The sequence below is a fragment of the Ostrea edulis genome, chromosome 9 (genome assembly GCF_947568905.1).
Source record: "Ostrea edulis chromosome 9, xbOstEdul1.1, whole genome shotgun sequence".
NCBI lineage: Eukaryota > Metazoa > Mollusca > Bivalvia > Ostreida > Ostreidae > Ostrea > Ostrea edulis.
The window spans coordinates 61,411,619-61,433,330 of NC_079172.1; the positions used below are offsets into that span (position 1 = coordinate 61,411,619).

The 21,712-nt window shown below is 36.1% G+C and overlaps 1 protein-coding gene across 3 annotated transcripts; it reads left to right on the top strand.

Moving 5' to 3' along the window:
• Nucleotides 1-331: 331 nt before the first annotated feature.
• On the top strand, nucleotides 332-21,653 carry LOC125657771 (uncharacterized). Of its 3 annotated transcripts, none has more exons than XM_048888529.2 (10): nucleotides 332-711; nucleotides 4,830-5,039; nucleotides 6,355-6,473; nucleotides 10,224-10,401; nucleotides 12,634-12,762; nucleotides 13,095-13,268; nucleotides 14,120-14,232; nucleotides 14,507-14,597; nucleotides 15,643-15,754; nucleotides 18,036-21,653. In XM_048888529.2, the coding sequence occupies exons 1-10, from the start codon at nucleotides 654-656 to the stop codon at nucleotides 18,580-18,582; spliced, it is 1,731 nt and encodes a 576-aa protein (XP_048744486.2). In that variant the 5' UTR covers nucleotides 332-653; the 3' UTR covers nucleotides 18,583-21,653. The 3 variants fall into 3 exon arrangements, with proteins under 3 accessions (XP_048744486.2, XP_056005795.1, XP_048744485.2); XM_056149820.1 differs by having other exon boundaries at nucleotides 345-711; nucleotides 13,101-13,268; nucleotides 14,507-14,705; XM_048888528.2 differs by having other exon boundaries at nucleotides 346-711; nucleotides 14,507-14,705.
• Nucleotides 21,654-21,712: the final 59 nt, after the last annotated feature.

Sequence of the window (21,712 nt, forward strand, 5' to 3'; positions counted from 1 at the left end):
AAGTGAATATTCTTAGTTTAACATTACATGGAGGAATATCGTTATTAGGATTTACATGTACACTGTGCAAAATGAAGCAAATTTCACCTAGAGCTTTCTTTACTGGCAAGAGTATATTCCAAGTATCAGATGGAAAACATTGGCTAGACAGACCTTTATGTGTAGTGCGTACAACAAATATTCTTGATTTTTAAACACGTTTATTTTGCCTTAAAAATTAGTTTCTGCATGTTTGCTTAATAAACTTAATTTTTTTTTTTCAAATATTGTTTATAGATAATTCAGGAAATATGTTACATGTAGTCAGCTTCCTATACGGGCATGTTACAGAGGTTAATTTCTACTTCCTGGTTCTGTAAGCGGATGACCAAGTAGTGAAATGGGTCGAGGTACCGGCTGGTAAAAAAATAATTGAATCACGATTAAAAGGACAAGACTTAATGTACAGGACGGTTCACATACATTTGGTAATCTTAATCAAAATTCACAGATGAGCGCACCTTGTTTTCACCCTCACCACCACTTCATGGCTGGCCGACCCCGACAAAACAACGCGGACTTGCTAACTATAGACATACTTAATTGACGCCTTCCGTTCACAGTCGCCTGTACTCATCTTCCTCGGCAAGTGTGTAGTGTGGACATCGTCCGTGATGGTCATGAAAATAATTGTTTCGTGGATAATCTGGTGTACATGTAACTGCAACTTAGGTAACACACACACATCTCTCTCTCTCTCTCTCTCTCTCTCTCTCTCTCTCTCTCTCTCTGAAATTGATCAAAATTTTAGTATACCGTTTTCCAGACTGAATTTTATGGTAGATTTATGTAGTGCATGTACAGAACACAAAACAAAGAGGATTTTTGCGATACATGGTCATATACCGATCATAATATTATTGAAAGACATGTACATCAAATTAATTAAATATATACGTATCAAATGTGCGTGAGCCATACAGTACATGTAAATAAGAGAAAGAGAGATGAACTGATTTGATACGAATCTGGCATGAATTTCAGAGAGTAGGATGCTAAGAAATAATGTAACCCGAACACAGATGATAGAACAATTCTTTACCCATGTGAAGAGAATGGGGTGTCCCCCCAAAAAATAATTATAGAAAAAATGATAGACAATACGTAATTGAACAACTTTGCCCTTAGTAGCAGCTACGATGAAATGACTGAAATCGCGATAGATTGGTAATAGTTTTGGTTCCAATTTGTTAATCTAAAACATCGTACATTGATACATGACGCACAAAGTTTTGCACTATAGAAACTATGTTATTAATGGTAAACTATAGATCATGGGAAGTAGAAAATAGCTAACAATTTACAAGTAATATAAGCAATATTAAATTTATCACCTTTGGAGGTGTATGATAAAAAAGAAAGGCATTCTTGTAATTAACGACCTCTAAACCAAGTAAGCTTTACCATTAATCATAGGCGGGGGGAGGGGGGGGGGGTGTTGTTATATGTATCGATAAATATAGTCCATTAACTATGAATAGTTTATAGATGTTTTAAATCACAATTCCACTTATTGTGAACCCTTATTTATCAATAAAAGTATGTTGTACGTTTTTCAAATTCTGATTTTCTCAAACAGTTACAAGATACGTAAAGTTGTAAACTATGGAGTACAATAAATCAAAGCTGTAATCTACATAGTTTATAGAGATATATCTACCGCATTCGAAAAATAAAAATACCGTTAACAGAAGTTTTCTATAGACCCGGTGAACTGGAAAAAGCACGGGCTGATTACATCAATCGTTTTCATTGGCTGATTAAGACATACCCAGATTACTGCTGTGGGACAGTAGATACCACACCGGTAATTTTTTTTTCATTACTACATGTATATAGAGGGAAAAATATTTAAAAATCAGTTTGCTAAATTAATGCCAAATAATGCAGTCGGAAATGTTCTTTATGTATCTTACCTGTCTCGGCTGCCGACACCTGAAAAACAACACCCTACCTGGCATATTCTTAGAAACAAATACCCGCAAATAAGACTACCCTCAAATCCACGTGTTTTTCACAGGTGTGTAAACAGCCTGAGTGCACGTCAGGAATACGAAATAATTCCTTTATAAACAATTAATTTCATGTATTTCTACAAATTACACAAAATGTCATAATCAAAGGTACAAAAATTAAAAGAAAAGAATAGTGGGTTTAAATCGCGCATCAAAAAAAAAAAAAAAAAAATCTTTAAAATACATGGAACTACAATTAGGTTCATTTTGATTGGACCGGTGTAATACCCGTAGCTGGTCACCGCGCATTCCACGATTACAATTCCCCCACCGTTATCAGTTATCGCATTTTTGGATGAGAAGAATTTATATTCTATGTCGACTTTCAAATGTGCGCATTGCATTAATATGAAGAATTGCACCACAAACAGACACTTTTCATTAATCATTATTATCCACAATCATAAAAACGTTGTCATATTTGATTAATGACCATACGCGTGTGTTCAAATGACATTCCACATTCTGATATTTCAATCCAAGAAAATTGATAATTTTAAAACAAGGAAATAGAGGGAAGTGGGGAGGGTTAGCAGAGGATTTGTTACCATAGAATGTTTCCTTGTCAATATACATGTAATACACACACTGCAATGTATCAGTAACATTACTTTTCCCATTCGCAATGTCTTCGGGACTTTGTCACCGCGATAACATTCAACTTTGCTATACTTTGATATTTGTAATCAAATAGACATTGTTTTATCACATTAACTAACTAGATTTATCAAGCAATAGATAATGTCTCTACAATATGTAGTATCCAAATGGAATTGCTTTCTTGTTAAAATCTATTGAGTAATTGAATTCATCTAGAAACCAGTCAGCTACAATTCCTAAACTTTAACACGGTCTACTTGAAATGATTGTTTATCTTCCGTTTTGGCAACAACTACATTAAATCTGTAGTCTGAAGTCTGTATAGAAATCATTAAGTGAATTATTCATGTAATGTTTCGAATTTTAGCCAGTGTAATTTCCATTTCAAAGTTGTTTAAGGCGATATTTTAAAAATAGTACCATTATTTGTTTTGAAATATACCCCTATTTCATCTCGCTTTTGATTGACGCAATTATGCCTTTTTTCATTTATTAGGAATTGTACATTCATGCTTGTACATCTTTTACTGTTGTTATAAATAAATAGATAGAGTATTACGAATCAATCTTTAAACTCACGAAAGTTTTGAATGTTTGCATATTACTCAATTTTTCAAGTGAATGTTTTTTTTTTAAATTTCAATTTGACCTCAACAGTTGTAGATGGGACCTATTTAAAGTTATATCCAAAAGACCTGTGATTCTCACTTCTAAATGCTGTGCGTTTGGAAAAGTAACAGTCACTACCTATGTCTACATCCTACATGTAGGTTTCACACAAAAGTGACTCGAACTATGACCTTCCTGTAACTGGTACCTATTAACTGGTACCCTTACTTCTCATTCCACTAGTCAAACCCACTGATATTATGATTCCTCTCACACAACTAGATGTTAGTGCAGTGGCAAATTACAAGCAGTCAATCATTTATAACACCCCCCCCCCCCTCCGTAATCTTGAGTTATGCTTGTTTTCTTTCTCCTTGTGAATTTTACCTCCTTACAGGAAATAGAACGCTTTCCTTTTAAAACTTTTTCACTACTTTTTTTGCGTAAGGGATAGTTAGAATAAAACAACTTAGTTGAAGTGAGTTTCCTAAATTCATTGATTCATTCATGTCTTTCATAATCAAACACTTGTCATAAGTTACTTGTAAGTTTACACGGAATAGATCATACTACAATCTTATCTTATACTGGTAGTTTAGTACGCGTAATTGTGACAACTAAGTCTTACTGAAGTGAAACTTATCAGATACACGAAGACCGTTAACTTTACTTCATGAAGTCCATGAGAATTCCTATCTCTACTTACTTAGGATTAGCTGTACTTAGGATTAGCTGTCCTTAGGATTACCTGAGGCTTCAGGTGAAGTAGTATCAGTCATTACGTTCTAGAAACACAGTCTACGACTAAAACTCTGATTTTGTATGGAATTACAGAGATTTCTATCATTACAACGCAATACTATTAGTCTGATTATAAACTCCATATTCCCGTTCATTTATCCTAGAGATGTGTGCAATTAATGAGGAATAACAGTCACCAGAGAAATCTCATCATGGATGGTTCAAAAGTGGAGGATAGATACAATAATATTTTGAAATATAAATGCCTTTCTAGTAGAAAGTAATCTGATTGATCTAGCTGTGAACCGCGAACGTGCCAGTTTTCATTCTACCTTGAAAAACTGTTCAGAAAATGAAAATGAAAACAATAAGGAAACAGTCGAAGTCCTTGATTGATTCCTATATGACACGACAATACCTGAGATATTTATTAAGTAGAGTACTATATACATCGTTCTAAATGTCTAGCACATAGTGTTTTGATGAAATTTTTCTATGGTATTTTTAAGTATATATGATATGGTGTACAGAGTACTAAAGTTCTAGCTGTGTCCGGAACCAAAATTATGGCCGGAACCAAATGTACGCGGGAAAGAAGTAAGGTATAGCCCGGAACGTAAATTATGCGACACAGGAGAGTGTGGACCTGAGACTTCATTTCACCCTTCTCTGACTGTTTTTCCACTTGACACCCTCCCCTCCATTTCTCTCCTCCACCTTCCCATTCATAAATATCAAGAAAATTATATGGACACGCCACATATATATACATCCACAATTAAAAAAGAGAAGAATTTGCTCTCGAAAGGGTTCAATATTTTGTAGGCACTTGTAAGGATGATAACACAACAATCGTCTTGCTTAACACAACACTGTCGTGGAGTGGAGGACAACAGGCATGTCGTGATAGAAATGGCACAATGCTCAGCGAACAGGAAGCACGATCTGATCCGGAAGTCATCCGACAACTGACGTCAGGGAATGAGTACTGGACTGGAATGCATCAGTACTTATCAGATTGGATCGGTGTTTATGGTCAGTATATGTCTTTGTCAATGATTGTTACGTTGTGCATGGTCAGTATATGTCTTTGTCAATGATTGTGACGTTGTGTATGGTCAATATCTACCTGTATCTATGATTGAGCCAGTGTATATGGTTTATAATGATACATGATTAGATTCTTGTTCATGGTCAATAACTACCAATATCAGTGATTTAATCTGTGTTCATGGTCAGTGTCTAGTAATATCAATTATGGAGTCGGTGTTGATGAATAGTATGTACCAATATTAATGATTTGATCAGTGTTCATGATTAGTATATACTATTACATTTACCAACCTTTGGATTATTGTTGATGGTCAGTATTTACCAATATCAATGATTGGGTCGTTGTCCATGGCCAGTAAATAACATATTTACATACGGCAATAAAATGTCTATAAATTCTAGAGAATACCTTGTCCATTATTGACTGTCAACTTTTCATGAAATTATAGAATCCGCACCGAAACTTTCTGGTTACTAGTTAACGTTATTACACTTCCGCTGTAAACAAATATGGCGAATCAGCTCAAGTTTTGGTAGCTGTATTGATATATTATCCATTAAGTATCAAATTCTTACCATATATCGATCCTGATTTCCAGTTAAGAACCAGAAAATAATGCTATTCATAATTTCAAACATTTCACTAGATTAATCGATATAATTGGTAAAAAAAAAAAACGTGCCTAACTGTTTATATTAGCTGCACACATTCATATGATAACCGTCCCGTGGGGCTCTGGGTTAGAATAGGTCTTCAGTATCCCTTGCTTGTCATAAGAGGCGAGTGAATGGGGCGATCCTTCGGATGTAACCGCAAAAACCTAGGCCCCATGTCACAGCAGGTGTGGCACGATAAAGATCCCTCCCTACTCAAAGGCCGTAAACGCCCAGCATAGGCCTAAATTTTGCAGCCCTTCACCGGCTATGGTGACGTCTCCCTATGAGTGAGAAATTATCTCTCGAGACGTTTACCAATATACAATCAATCATATGAGAACCAATAATTCTTTAGTTTCTAAAAATGTTTACAATTGTTTGAATTATCAGCATAAAACAACTTACGTATGGTTTTACTATGTAATAAAGGAGTTGTTGAAATTATTATGGTGTATATTGCCATTCTTTGGATATAAAAATTTGCTCACAAGTTCGCGAATTCTAAAACCCAACTCTGCCAATATTCATCAATATAAATGCAATGACCGTATGATATCAATTCTGGATTGATGTGTATGGTTAACACATACCCGGTTCAATGACTAGGTCTGTTTTGTTATACAGCGCCATTTTGTTGTAGGATGGGAATACAGCAACAATATAACACAGATAGCTGACGTCACTACACACGAGCTGGAATGGCCGTCTCCTGGGAGTTGTCAGGAGATCTGTCATAAGTACAGGATATTTGCTATTATTGTACGTTTCATGTCAAAGAAGAAAAATGAAATTTTCTTTGAATGGATTTGCTTTGTATATAATTATACATTAATGATATCTTCTAACATGAAAGGTGAAGATAACGAACAAGTGATCAATCTCATAATAAGCAATACAAAATAGAGTTGAGAAACACGGACCATTGGATATACCAGAGGTGGGACCAGGTACCTAGGAGGAGTAAGCATCCCTTTCGACCGGTCATACCCGCCGTGAGCCCTACATATTGTATATCAGTGATTCGTAGTCAAAACCAATGTCTCAAGAACGGCCTAGCAATCGGTATAAACACGTCATACAGCATTTGATCTAATGATAGATTGTATTGGCAAACTAGATCCGTGTTTGTCAGTAGCCTGTCTCGATTAAAAAATTTATCATACACAGAACAAACTCTTGTGTATTGAATCAGTTGAGATATATAAACACCATATGCAGGTGATAATGGAATATTGCTACATAAATATGGGAAGGTGACGATGGAGAATCTGAAATCATCCCGTTTATCATAAAGTTGAGTTGTTAGTTTGCCATTAATAACTATTTTCAATAAATATCTAAGTATGAAGCAGAAGTGGACGACACTGTTGTGTCTTTTAATTCGAGTTTACAGGGATATATCGAATCAACATTTGAATGAAAATTATTGTTAAGAGATAAAACGTCGTCGATATAGCTAAATGTCGCATTGAAGTCCACAGCAAGATATTTTTTCTTCTCACGTAGAAGTTTTTGAATAAATTCTGCTTCTTAAGAATATAAAAACAGGCCAGCTAACAAAGGAGCACAATTCGTGCCCATGGAAATTCCAAGAGACTGTAGGAAGACCTGCTCACCAAAATCTACGAAGATATTGTCAATGAGGAACTCCAGTATATTTTTTATTTCAAATTCAGAGTACTTGTGCGTGGAATCAGAGCGATGTTTAACAAACTAGTAATTTTTTGGATGACTGATCACTAGATATGAATATTTTCGTTGTCCATTTTTATTGAAGAATCAACTGTCTATCTAGTCTTTAATATATATCAAGCTTTCAGGGGGTCCGTATAGGGACTTAGCATGTACCGAAGGCAATTTATAGAACACCATAATTTATTTGTGTATTCAATTATCAATGTCTGAATATTACTTGTATTCGGATACCCACGTCTTTGGAGCCAGATGTTGTAGTGTTTGTACACCACAATAATGGTATGTTCCTTTAATTGGACTCTATAATTAGTATCCAGATAAACCTTTGATTCGATACCAATACTATTTTAATATCCTTTCATTAGATGACAACAGTATTCAGATATTGCTTTGATTGGATCCCCCTAACCGCCGCGGTGGCCGAGAGGTTAGAGCGAGACGCTAAGCAACCTACAATCAATCAATTGATTAATTGGATGCTAGTGTTATCCAGATATCTCTGTAATTTTTCAGATATCAGTATAATTGGATATCATCAGTATAATTATGATATACTATCCCAATTCAGATATCTTGATTTGATATCATTAGTTCTCAGATATATCTGTGATTAAATACCATTAGTATTCAAATTCCTCTGGTAATGTATATAAGTGTTCAGATATCCCTGTGATTGAATATCATTGATATTCAGATATCACTTTAATTGTATACCATTATTTTGTTCATAGTCCCGTGGGGATTCGGGTTAGAATAAGTCCTCAGTACCACTTTCTTGTCGTAGAAGGCAACTAAAAGGGCGGTCCTTCGGATAAGACCACAAAAACCGAGGTCCCGTGGCACGATAAAGATCCTTTCCTGCTCAATGGCCATAAGCACCGAGCATAGGCCTAAATTTTTGCAGCCTTTCACCGGTCATGGTGACGTCTGCATATGAGTGAAATATTCTCGAGAGGGACGTTAAACAATATTTAATCAATTAATCTTATTCATAAATCGCTGGGACAGGTTGTTATTAGCATTCAAATAACCCTGTGATTGAATACCATAAATCCAGATATCCTGGTCCTTTCATTGGATATCATTAGCATTCCAATATCCTATTGATTATATTTCCTTAGTATTCAGATACTATATATATATATATATATATATATATATATATATATTTATATATATATATATATATATATATATATATATATATATATATTCCAATCAAGGGCCCTCAAGGGGCAGCATGAAAATACATACAAATAATGTACATATACAAGTAAAGAAAGAAGTGATTACATAACACATAGTTATATACAAATAGTGTTATATATTGTTCAAAATAAATTTTCCAGTTATATTTAGAATAAATGGCTCTTCAGAACATATTATGTAAATGAATTTTTGTTCATCATTGAGTTTGGTAAAAAATTTAACTGTTTTTTCTATAGCACCACAAAAAGATTTTCTTTCATCAACAAACTTTTCGTATTTAATCAAAAAATGAATCTCATCACCTAATGAACCAGAGTTGCATTTGTTACATATTCGTCAATATTTTTTATTTTATTAAGATAATTCTCAAAACCAAAGTGCTCCTTAAGTTTAAAATAAGTGCACAGTTTTCCATCAATTAATTTATTTCGATTATTGTACCAGGTTTCAGTGTATTTATCACAGAGTAATTTCTTTACAATTTTCTTAAATCTATACTGACTAAAATCTCTTAACGGATATCCAATTTTAACATATTCTAAAGCTTTTTCTACTAGTGAGTACCATGACAGTTTGTTGTTGAAATGTAAAGATTTACTACATAGATAAGCATCCTTAAGTAGTTTAAATTCATTTTGGTTTTCAAACCTGTACCAATAACAAATGATTGATTTCAAAATATCATGATGTAGAGGGAATCTCCCCAATTCTGATAGTACAGCAAAATTTTTACTTTTCTTATGTACACCAAGAATACATTTAGAATAATTTTGATGAAGCTTCTCACAGTGATTTAAAAAGTTTGTCGGGATCAAATGGTGATGATGATTTTAATTTATTCCATGAACCTATGTATCCATCCCATATTTCAGAATTGTATAATGAAATTGGTTTTATTGTGTGGTCAAAGAGATGAATACTTGTTTGAATTCCCGGTGATAAACATAAAAATTCAGTATGCTTTTGACTATCCCTTGTTATCATTAGTATTTATATCCATTTGATTCTATAGCGTTAAGTTAATATTCAGATATCTTTTTATTGGACGACATTAGTATTCAGATATCCTGTTGACTGGTTGTTGTTTTTAAATTCTATAGCGTTAAGTTAGTATTCAGATATCTTTTTATAGGATGACATTAGTATTCAGATATCCTTTTGACTGTTTTTTATTCGATAGCGTTAAGTTAGTATTCAGATATCCTTTTGACTGTTTTTTATTCGATAGCGTTAAGTTAGTATTCAGATATTCTTTTTATTGGATGACATTAAAGGACACATATCGTGTTTTCAAAGTATACAACATTACATGCATTTCGTCTTCTTTATCCTTATAGTAATTAATTCTAATAGCTCGTTCGCCGTTGTGATAATTAACTACAAAACAGACTTAAATCTAAGCCCCGATTTCAAAAAGTCTAGTTAATTAGGTATTTAGATATCCTTTTGACTGGTTTTTTTTTATTCTATAGCGTTAAGCTAGTATTCAGATATCTTTTTATTGGATGACATTGATATACATAAATCCTGGATTGAGTAGCCTGGATGTTCAGATTGTGATTTCAGTAGGATATTTAACATGTTGGTATCATTTTCATTTTGTAGGGAGGCTCCACCTGTATATGTATCCCATCCTCTGCAGCAGACAATAGTTTGTTCGCTTTTGAGTCTAGCAGAGTTTCGAACTGGACTGTGTGTAGCAACTCGGAAACACCTAACACGTGCGGGGGCACAAATAACGGCCGGGTGATAGCCAGCCTGTACGTGGATTCAAGTTATTTAGGTAATGCCGAGTAAACATCCAACATGTGAATGGGAAAATAAACATTCAACACCCAGCACGAATGGGGGATATAATAACCAGGATGTAGTCAGTCCGTTCGTGGATTCAAACATCCAATACATTTGTGTGTGTGTGTGGTGTGTGTGTGTGGGGGGGGGGGGGGTAATTTACATGTACTAGTTAACACGAGTGAGTGCAAATGACACCTATATGTGCAACACGAGTGGATGAAAATAAACAGCTTACACAAGTGGACGAATATAAACAACTAACACTTTTGGGTGAAAATAAACACTTATGAGTGGGCAAAAATAAAACCTAAAACGAGTAGGTGAAAGTAAAAGACTAACAAAACTGTGATCGAAAATAAACATCACGAGTGGGTGGAAAAATCACCTAACACGAGTGGCGAAAATAACGACCTAACACATATGGGAATTTTCATTCAATTATTCCCATCAAAATTCCCATATGTGTGAGTTAGCGAAAATAAACACTATCAAGAGAAGGCGAAGACCAACATCAAACGAGTGGCGAAAATTAACACATACCTGTAATACAAATAGGCGAAAATTAACACATACCTGTCATAATGGCTTTAAATGCGTGGTGTTGTGGTCTGTTAAAGTGCGCCAGTTATGGCCCAATCACCTCCGACTTCAGCACTTAGGATTTCTGTTAGGGTTACCTCTCCCTTAGCCTTTCTCATAAATGGGTATCCACAAGGCAGCAGAGCTATTTGACCCATAGCTGGGACAAGGCTGATGAGTGCTAGGGCATATCCACACGCCGGTGGGCCTACACACTGCATCTCTGGGGCCCTTGCTGCTCCGAGATCCACAGATGCAATAAAAAACGGAGGGGCTGGTATATACATCCAATATCCAAATGGAGAGCGACAATCTGAAGCAATACCAACAGGCTTGCATTGTTCCAACTATAAAGCTGAAGAAAAAGCCATCAGTCATGCTGCACATACCATCACAGACAAAGTCAATATCACAACTCCAGTTTTTTTCTTTACAGATGCTCTGTCTGTATTACAGGGATTGACAAACAACAAGCTACCATCACTAGAACAGGCGCTATTTAACATTCAAAGTCGCATAACAGTGCTACAATGGATCCCTTCGCACTGTGGAGTCTATGGTAATGAACAAGCTGACATTCTCGCAAAACAAGGTGCTGGACAACAACAAGAGGAAAACCCAGTCTGCCTTGCAGAGATGAAAACCATAATAAAATCTCTGTACAGAAAATCCAACCATCAAGACAGTTACCACCATCTGTCGAGACCTGAACAAACCGTCATATTCAGACTGAGGACAGGACACAATAGACTAAACAAACATCTGAACAGAGTGATGAAAGTGGTACCATCCCCAATGTGTCCCTGTGGTGAGGCAGAACAAGATACAACACATATTCTACAGACATGCAAGAACCATCAGGCATTGAGACAAAGGATATGGCCATTACCAACAACCATCCAGGAAAGATATTTGGAACAGTGGAGGATTTACAGAAGACCACCAGATTCGTAGAGGAAGCAGAAATCCAAGTGTAGAGGCGAACGACAAGAAGAAGAAGAACACGTACATGTAATACAAATAGGCGAAAATTAACACGTACATGTAATACAAATAGGCGAAAATTAACACGTACATGTAATACAAATAGGCGAAAATTAACACGTACATGTAATACAAATAGGTGAGAATTAACACGTACATGTAATACAAATAGACGAAAATTAATACATACATGTAATACAAAATAGACGAAAATAAACATTTCTCACGAGTGGTTGAAAAACCACATCACACGAGTGGACAAAAATAAATTCCTAACACGAGTAGACCAAAATAAAACCCACCTTCGCAAATAGAGGAAAATAGACACTTATCACGAGTGGGCGAAAATAAAAACCTTAAACGAGTATGCAAAAACAAACACTTGCCACGTGTGAGGGGAAAACGTTTAGGGGAATCAGATAATGTGGATAACGTAACGACCCGGATGTATTCCGCCTTCATGGATTCAGGCCACTTTGTATAGACTAGGGATATGCTGTATGCATGATTATAGACGCAAAAATCAAATGAAATGAACACAGCTAATATTATATATACTTAGTGACTAGTCTCACAAGATTTTCAACTGTCGTTCTAATGAATTTAATTACCCGCTTATAGATGCAGTATAAACATCATTTTCAATGTCTTTCTCTAGTTTCAAGCGTTTCTGATGTTGATGGTAATTGTATGAGTGCTCAATGTGATGGGACAAGTGGAAACGCTGTTTTAAAGGCACGTGATTGTGAAATCCACAAGTTCAGGTCCTGTGAAAACGGACAACCAGGTAAGCTTTGAAATACTCCTAATAGATCCTCTATGTGTGCATCGTTCGCGTATTCAATGCTTACAAGAAGTATCATAAGATTTCTGTGGAATAGTATTGTATATCACGTGACCGGACCTCTGTTGCTGAATATTGAATTGATCTTCACCAGACTTGCGCACTTGAATATTATAGATCACATAATCAGACTTCTGTGATTTAGTTTTGAGTGAATGAAGAATTGAACTGAAATGATATTATATCTATTATTGTTATGCAATACATATATTTCTAAATAAGGTTCAATAATTAGACGGAGAATAAAAGAAGTTAAGTTTATTGCATTGTTTTAGCTACAGATCTTACGGGACAATCTCCATGGAAACAGGCGTATGAGGGCTGTTTGAATATTACCTCTATTTACGCCATGCAGTTGTCTTGTTTATCTTTAACTCAACTTCCTCGCGCCACTAAAACGTCATACTGGATCGGATATAAAAGACAGTTCTACACGAGACAGGACAAAGGTGAGAAGTTCTAATCTTTGTTACACCCTCCAATATTAAATTGACATTTAAATTAGCTATCTCATGGTTTCTAGAAGCTTAGAGAGTAGCGAAGAGTTGTGGTTTTTTGTTCTATAGTCAATCAATTTTATACGGATATGAATTCAAGTAATCAACTAAAATTTATCCCCCTCTAAAATGATAATTTCAGAGTACTAAAGCATATCACAACGTTAACCAAATCCATCATATTGTGGTACAAGAATTAAACTATTGAGAAAGGCTTCTACAACGATATCATTTATAACTAGTATATGGTGAAATTTAAGCGCAGCTAATTTTACTAGGTATTTTCAAAATTATCAAACAGGCTAGACAAGACTTTATGAAATAGTTTTGTTTAAAAAAAAGAAATGATACCACAGCTTTCCAAGCGTAGTAGTTGTACATGTAGCTCTTATGGCGGTGAAATACTTAAGTTCATGTTTTAATGGATGTACCCATATTAGCCTTTTAACCATCTGGACATCCTGAACGCCTCAGAAAAAGATTAGCTTGCACGCTACTTGTAACACGAAAAATTGCTGCATTTGCATCGCTGATTGTCTATCACAACTAAAGCTCGTTAAGGATGTTTGAGACATATATGGTTCATGTTCCATCTGAAATAACCATGACGTTATAAATTAAGGGGCGTATCATTTTCCTTCCAAAAGTGTTTGCAATTTTTTCCAAAACAGAATATACAATGTATTCTATGCAGAAAATACCCATGCAGTAGACTAACGAACTAATGCAATTAGGAAAATTCTAATCAACTGTGTAGAAAACTGCTGTAGACTTTTCTATACGATTATCCAAAACATTTGAAGGTAACAATGTAAACGTTGCTGAAGTACAAAAATGCCAGAGTTGTAACACAGACGGGAGCTGCCAATACCAGAGCAAAAGTCAATGTGGTGTGGCGAAAAGGGTGATGTGTAGGGTAAATATGTCCATTTGACACAATAATTATCAACATTGCAAAACTTCCGTTTTTGAATTGTCCCCTGTGGAAGGAGGAATCAAAATATTAATACAGATTCAATTTTTTTTTTATACACACTGATCAGTTTCTATGTAAATCTCGAAAAGAAAATGTTCACTTTTAATTAAATTTTTTTTGGACATCATTTCTTAAACTTGGTCATTTTCTTCAAAATATCCTGATTTATTTACGAGAATTGTTTAATTACGATAACAATGATATCGTACCACAGGTTCCATCTTCAGAAGAAGCAACAACTACTGCCCTGACACCGGAAACAACCACGGTGACAACCACTTCTGAGGAGACAACAAGGGAGACAAGTACGTTCTCATTCTCAGATATAACACAAGGTGGCTCTCCACAACCAGACGGTTCCTCAAGCCCACCACCTGGTTCCGTTTCCCTCGTAAACAGAGATAGCAAAACAAGTAGGTCAGCTGGGGTATATGTGCCTCTGGCGGAGAATCCCCATCATCGGCGGTCGATGTGTTAGAAAGTGTATATGGGGAAATAAGAAATTTATTTTCTATTGTTTTCGGTAGAATTATTTCCTATTGATAACTTGTAATATTCAAATAATTTCAATTGATGTTATTGATTCGTTTCATTCTTATTCAGTATCAATTGGATATTATTGATTTACAATTATATTGTAAAACTTATACGGTACCAATTTTGATGCACCAGATGCGCATTTCGACAAATTATGTCTCTTCAGTGATGCTCAACCGAAATGTTTGAAATCCGAAATAACAATGACGCTTTAGAGGTGTTATAGGCAAAAACAGTGTGCCAAAAAAGTGGAGTCAAATTCGTTCAAGGATAAGAGCTATATGAAATTACTTCATAATGACAGTATATAAGATATTTAAGCAACTCGCTATGGATTTCTGGGTATCAATTAAAATAATTAATGAGTCTGTAAAAAGAAATTATTTTGGTTTTAATATACTACAACTGAAAATATTGATAGATGTGTATATTTTGCTTATTGTGGTATTCGAAAACCGCGACGCACAATCGGGGTTCAGTTGCAGACAACGCTAATCGGCATCATCACGTGATTTAGATCTGATATACTACAATGTAGTCTCAGCAAAGTGCAGGTCATGTTTGTTTTCTTGTCATTGCATTCTATTTATAGACTATATGACACATTAACATCATTTCTGAGGCTTGTTGGTTTTCGGCAATCCTTTGAAACTCAATAAAAATTCTTGATTTTGCATATTCTGATACTATTTTGGTTTGGTTGAGGAAAGCATTCTGAATAAAGCATAACAATAATGTACATCCCCTTCCATCTTTTTATAGTAAATAGTTTTAAATTTATTTTGACTCCCTAATTTAATTTTCAAATTTTAGTTGTCAACTTTAGAGATGCAGAGAATGAATTCCCTTGGATGATTGTCATTGTTGCAGCAGGCAGTGTAGTAGCCCTCTTCATGTTGATCCTATCAACTGTCCTCTGTGTTAGGTGAGTTTGTTACTATCAACCTTATTCAGTGTCATGTGAGCTTGTTACTCTTAACCACCCTCTGTTTCACGTAAGCTTGTTACTCTCAACCACCTTCTGGTTCACGTGAGCTTGTTACTCTCAACCACCCTCTGTGTCACGTAAGCTTGTTACTCTCAACCGTATTCAGTGTCATGTGAGCTTGTTACTCTCAACCTTATTCAGTGTCATCTGAGCTTGTTACTCAACCTTCGTCTTTGTCACGCAAGCTTGTTACTCTCAACCACCCTCAGTGTCATGCACGATTGTTACTATTAACCACCCTCTGTGTCACGTGAGCTTGTTACTATTAACCACCCTCTGTGTCACGTGAGCTTGTAAATATTAACCACTCTCTGTGTCACGTGAGCTTGTTACTCTCAACCACCCTCTGTGTCACGTGAGTTTCTTTCTATTAAATACCCTCTGTGTCACGTGAACTTGTTACTATTAACCAGTCTCTGTGTCGTGTGAGCGTGTTACTCTCGACCACCCTCTGTGTCACGTGAGTTTGTTTCTATCAGCCTTATTCAGTGTCATGTGAGCTTATTACTCAATCTTCCTCATTATGACGCAAGCTTGTTACTCTCAACCACCCTCTGTGTCACGTGAGCTTGTTACTATTTACCACCCTCTGTGTCACGTGAGATTGTTACTATTAACCACCCTCTGTGTCTCGTGAGTTTGTTACTATCAGTCTTATTCAGTGTCATGTGAGCTTGTTACTCTCAACCACCCTCTGTACCACGTGAGTTTGTTACTATCAACCTTATTCAGTGACACACAGGCTTGTCACTCTTCAACCACTCTCTGTGTCACGTGAGTTTATTACTATCAACCTTATTCAGTGTCATGTAAGCTTGTTACTCAAGCTTCCTCATTGTCACGCAAGATTGTTACTTTCAACCACCCTCTGTGACACGCAAGTTTGTTACTCTCAACTACCATCTGTGTCACGCAAGATTGTTAACCACTCTCTGTGTCACGTGAGCTTGTTACTATTAACCACCCTCTGTGTCACGTGAGCTTGTTACTATTAACCACTCTCTGTGTCACGTGTGCTTGTTACTATTAACCACCCTCTGTGTGACGTGAGTTTATTACTATCAACCTTATTCAATGTCATGTGAGCTTGTTACTCTCAACCATCCTCTGTGTCACGTGAGTTTATTACTATCAACCTTATTCAGTGTCATGTGAGCTTGTTACTCTCAACCATGCTCTGTGAAACACAAGCTTGTTACTATTAACCACTCTCTGTGTCACGCAAGATTGTTACTATTAACCACCCCTGTGTCACGTGAGCTTGTTACTATCAACCGTCCTTATTGTTACGTAAGTTTGTTACATACTGTATACATAATCAACCACCCTCTCTGCTACGTGAGCGTGTTATCATCAACCTTTCTCATATGGTCACGTAAGCTTGTTACTATCAACCACTCGCTGTGTCATGTGAGCTTGTAACAATCAACCGTCCTCTTTATCAGTTTTAGCCGAGTTGCAACGAAGTTGAACTCGGCTATTTGGCTTGGTGATATGGGCGGGCGGTTGGGCATCAACAATTGGTTTCCGGATGATAACTCGAAAAGTTTACAATCTAATCAAATGAAACTTTATTATATTGTTGGTACCAGGTAAGGAAGACCCCTATAAATTTTGGAGAAAAATTGTCAAAGGTCAAGGTCACAGTGACCGTAAATAGAATGAAAATTTCAGAAAAATTTGGTTTCCGGATGATAACTCAGAAAGTTTAAATCCGAATCAAATGATACTTTAAGATATTGTTACGTACCAGGTCAGGAAGACCTCTATTGATTTTGGAGAAAAAAAGGACAAAGGTCAAGGTCAAAGTGACCGAAAATAGATTTAAAATTCCAAAAAGTTTTGGTTTCAGGAGGATAACTTGAATTTTTTTAATTTGAATCAAATTATATTTGAATATATTGTTGGATACCAGCAAAGCAAGGCCCCTATTGATTTTGGAGATAAAAGGTCAAAGGTCAAGGTCAGTGACCGAAAATAGATTGGAAATTTCAGACAGGTTTCTGGACAGTAACTCGAAAAGTTTAAAACTGAATCAAATGAAACTTGGTTATATTGTTGGATAGCAGGTTAGGAAGACCCCATGCAACTCGGCTCATGCACCCCTGGGTGCATATATTGATTTTTCCCCTTGTCAACATGCTTTATATGGGTGCGATGTTTTAAATAAGTGAGGAGTGCAATTGATATATGCTCTAATCATTTCTTTATCGAACAGAATGAGACGCAAGAAGAAAGAAAGGCCTGAGATGGATTCAAGATGTAATGGAAATGAAGCCACTGACAATGATTATAGACTTACGAACGACAAAAAACTGAGAATAAATGGCGAAGGTCAAGTTAAGTATGAGAAAGATATTTATGATCATCTGGCCCACAATGAACAATCAAGGCCCGAGGAAGACACATATGACGTTACAAGTTCTGGTGAACAGAATGTTTACAACCATCTGCAACTGAGAGGCAATCTTCGAAACGAAAGTGAAATTAATGTGTATGACGTCAGTAGTTCGAGTGGTTTACCTAAAAATGAAAGTGAAAGTAATGTATATAACGTCAGCAGTCCGAGTGGTCTCCAGAATCAAGATATTTACAACCATTTGCGAGAAGAATCACCCGGGGGTATTAGCGACAACGTGTACGACATTAGTAGTTGTAACGATGATAAAAACGATGGTATCTATAATCATCTGCATAGCGACTCAACAACTCCATGTTCTCCTCTGGACGAATATGACATGTATGACGTCAGCTCATCTACTTAAAATATGCACATATTTTACGCAACAGTCAAACAGATCAATCAGGAATACTTGATCATATTAATCAAGAGAGAGAGAATGTTTGTCGACTTTAAAGCTTATAATGAAACCTGAGTAATTTTGTCTAAGTCGTGTTAAGTACTTGTTATCAAGGGCTTAGCAAAGTGCCCAACACCACTAAACAATATGAAATCGTCGGCTTTGCGGGACGAACTGTCCCTTCTTCAGTACGATAGAAAATTTACATGGAAACGAAAGCCAATTTAGTGTAATGAAAACAAAGAAAACTAGCACCTTAAAGAAACTACAAAGGTTTGGAAAAACATGGCGTCGATCTCAATGGCGATTCCATGAATATTTAAAAGGGAGGGGGTTCTATCATTAATTTTGATTTTCAAAGAGGGGTTCCACCCTCAAAATGCGTTATTTATACCCACTTTTTAGTAAAACATTTTGACAAAAAGTGGGTTCCGACCCCCAGAATCCCCCCCCCCTTTCTGGATCCGCCACTGGATCTATTGAAATCGTCAGGTTTTTCACGGAGCTATAAAAAAAAATTTCCAACGAGAATCAAAACTGAACCTCTTCATCGGACCCGTGAAAAACCTTCCTTGCTTCTTGTTTACAAACCATAGAAGGATAGATGATACATATGATTTGATGTGTTTAATACGTGATTTTAATTTTATGGCATCTGATATTCATTAATCATTCTTACAAAGTGTCAAGTTCTTCTTTCATATTTAGCCCATCATCTGTCATAATCTTTGACAAAATTTATAATAGAGATGAAAAAGATCGAGCTCCCCAACTTCGGACCGTTTAAAATCGGGCGCGTAGCTGCCTATACGCAACTGCGTACGCATCATTTCCTAGAGAGAGAGGGGGGTATAATTTTCAATCAACATTATAATGTCCATTTAATCAAATTCAAAGTCCTTTTTTAATTTCAAATTTTCAACATCATGTCGAATATCACTTTAATGTACACTATATATGTACATGTAGTAGACGGATTTAGAATAGTCTTTGTTATCAGTACAATTTACCATTTATACCAGTCGAAAACAACGAAACAGAGTGGACAATTCACAATTCGCAAACCAAATGTAAAGTCAGTCCAAGTACACAAGTCAGCATAATGAAACACTTTAGAAAATAATTTTATGACTTCTTTTTGTTTTGGAAATTGACAAGAAACCCTGTTTCTACGCCCAGAAAATAGGCGATTTTATTGGTAAAACCCAGGAGCTTCATGGGGTTTTGCTTACTGGGCTCCAGTCTCAGGGCGACCACCAGACAAACCCCTGGCCGTGCTTTGCGTACGTGACATTTTCTTTCTGGCTACGCGCCTGAAAATGAATGATTTCACGTTGTCATTTTCTTCTACATGTATATTCACACTACCAGTAATGACACATGTCCGGCTGAATGACTGTCATTTGTTGAATGTAAAACTTGTACGGTACCAATTTTGATGCACCAGATACGCATTTCGACAAATAATGTCTCTTCAGTGATGCTCAACCGAAATGTTTGAAATCCGAAACAACAATGATGTTTTAGAGCTATTATAGCCAAAAACAGCGTGCCAAAAAAAGTGGAGTCAAATTCGTCTAAGGATAAGAGCTATGCATGAGGGAGATAATCCTTAATTTTGAAATGAATTTCTAAATTTTATAACAGCAATTAAATATACATCCGTATTTTCAAGCTAGTAACGAAGTACTTAGCTACGGGGCTGTAGAGACCCTCGGGTACTAACAGTCCACCAGCAGAGGCCTCGAGCCAGGGGTCATAATGTAGAACTTATCGTCTGATGTGCTTCATAGTTCGACTCCGCATTACTTCGTTTTCGTAATCAAGATAGAGGATTCCCTGCCGGTGTGACCGGTCAACAGGGGGTACTTACTCCTCTTAGACACCTGGTTCAACCTTTTGCGTTTCCATGGGTCCGTGTATACCCTGTTCTCGATTTGTATTCTTTTGAGGATTCATGTCTGGTTTAACACTGTTCCTTATCTTCACATTTTTAAAAAATATTTTATAAAGGAAAGAAGTTTTATCTAAAAATTCCTTTATAACTACATAAAAAGAATTCTGACTGTGTAAGTTTGTCTGTTTTTATCTTGATTTAAGTTCCTTTTGAGATTTTTTCACTCCTGTATAGACGTCACTAATGATGTATGGCGCTCAAGGCCGTTATCAGCAAGGGTTCTTTATTGAGCCAACGTCTACCCATATAAACGCCTTAGGTTTGACGTGGCCCCGGTATGGACGTGAAAGCCTTAAGCGCTAGTCCCGTGGAAATCCGCGTTAGAATAGCTTCTCGGTACCCCTAAATTTTTGTTTGTAAGAGGAGACTAAATGGGCGGTCCTTCGGATGAGACCGCAAAAAACGAGGCTTCCTGTCGCAGCAGGTGTGGCACGATAAAGAACCCTCCTTGCCCAAAGACCGTAAATGCCGAGCATAGGCTCTTCACCGGCAATGTTGACGTCTCCATGTGAGTGAAAAATTCTCAGGCGGGACTTTACACAATATACAACCAACCAGCCACTATGCTGCCGCTATTCTCTTTAGAGAAGTCGAGAGGCTATTCCTCTCGACTTTTCTAAACAGAATAGGCTGCCGCAACCGATGACTGCGTTTGTAGTTACATGTATATGTATTTTTTCATACTCGTGATTTTTATGTAATGTATATTTAAAACAGCAGGTTGGATTTTCATTACGTTATAAGTGAGATTAAGTGCATGTACAATAGATAATTAATAATGTTCTCAACCACCTTATATTTGCTGAAAATTGTCACTTTTAGAAAGTGGCCTTTCCCTTCATTTAAATGACCTTGGAAGTTTACAACACTAATCATTATCTAACCAAAAGGTCTTCAGTTTCATGAAAAAGTAATGTAGCATTTAGTTTTAATTATGTATCATATTATTCCCTAAATGATAAAATTCAGAGAGACAAGTCCGAGACATGAGAGGAGATCCGGACAGTAAGAGTCGTTTTAATATGAATACTGACATCATGTAATTTGTTTTCTTTTTAATAAATGGAAATTCTATGAATCATATTTGTGGGAAACGTTATAGAACATATATTTGTTGTACACCGGAAAATGAAAATT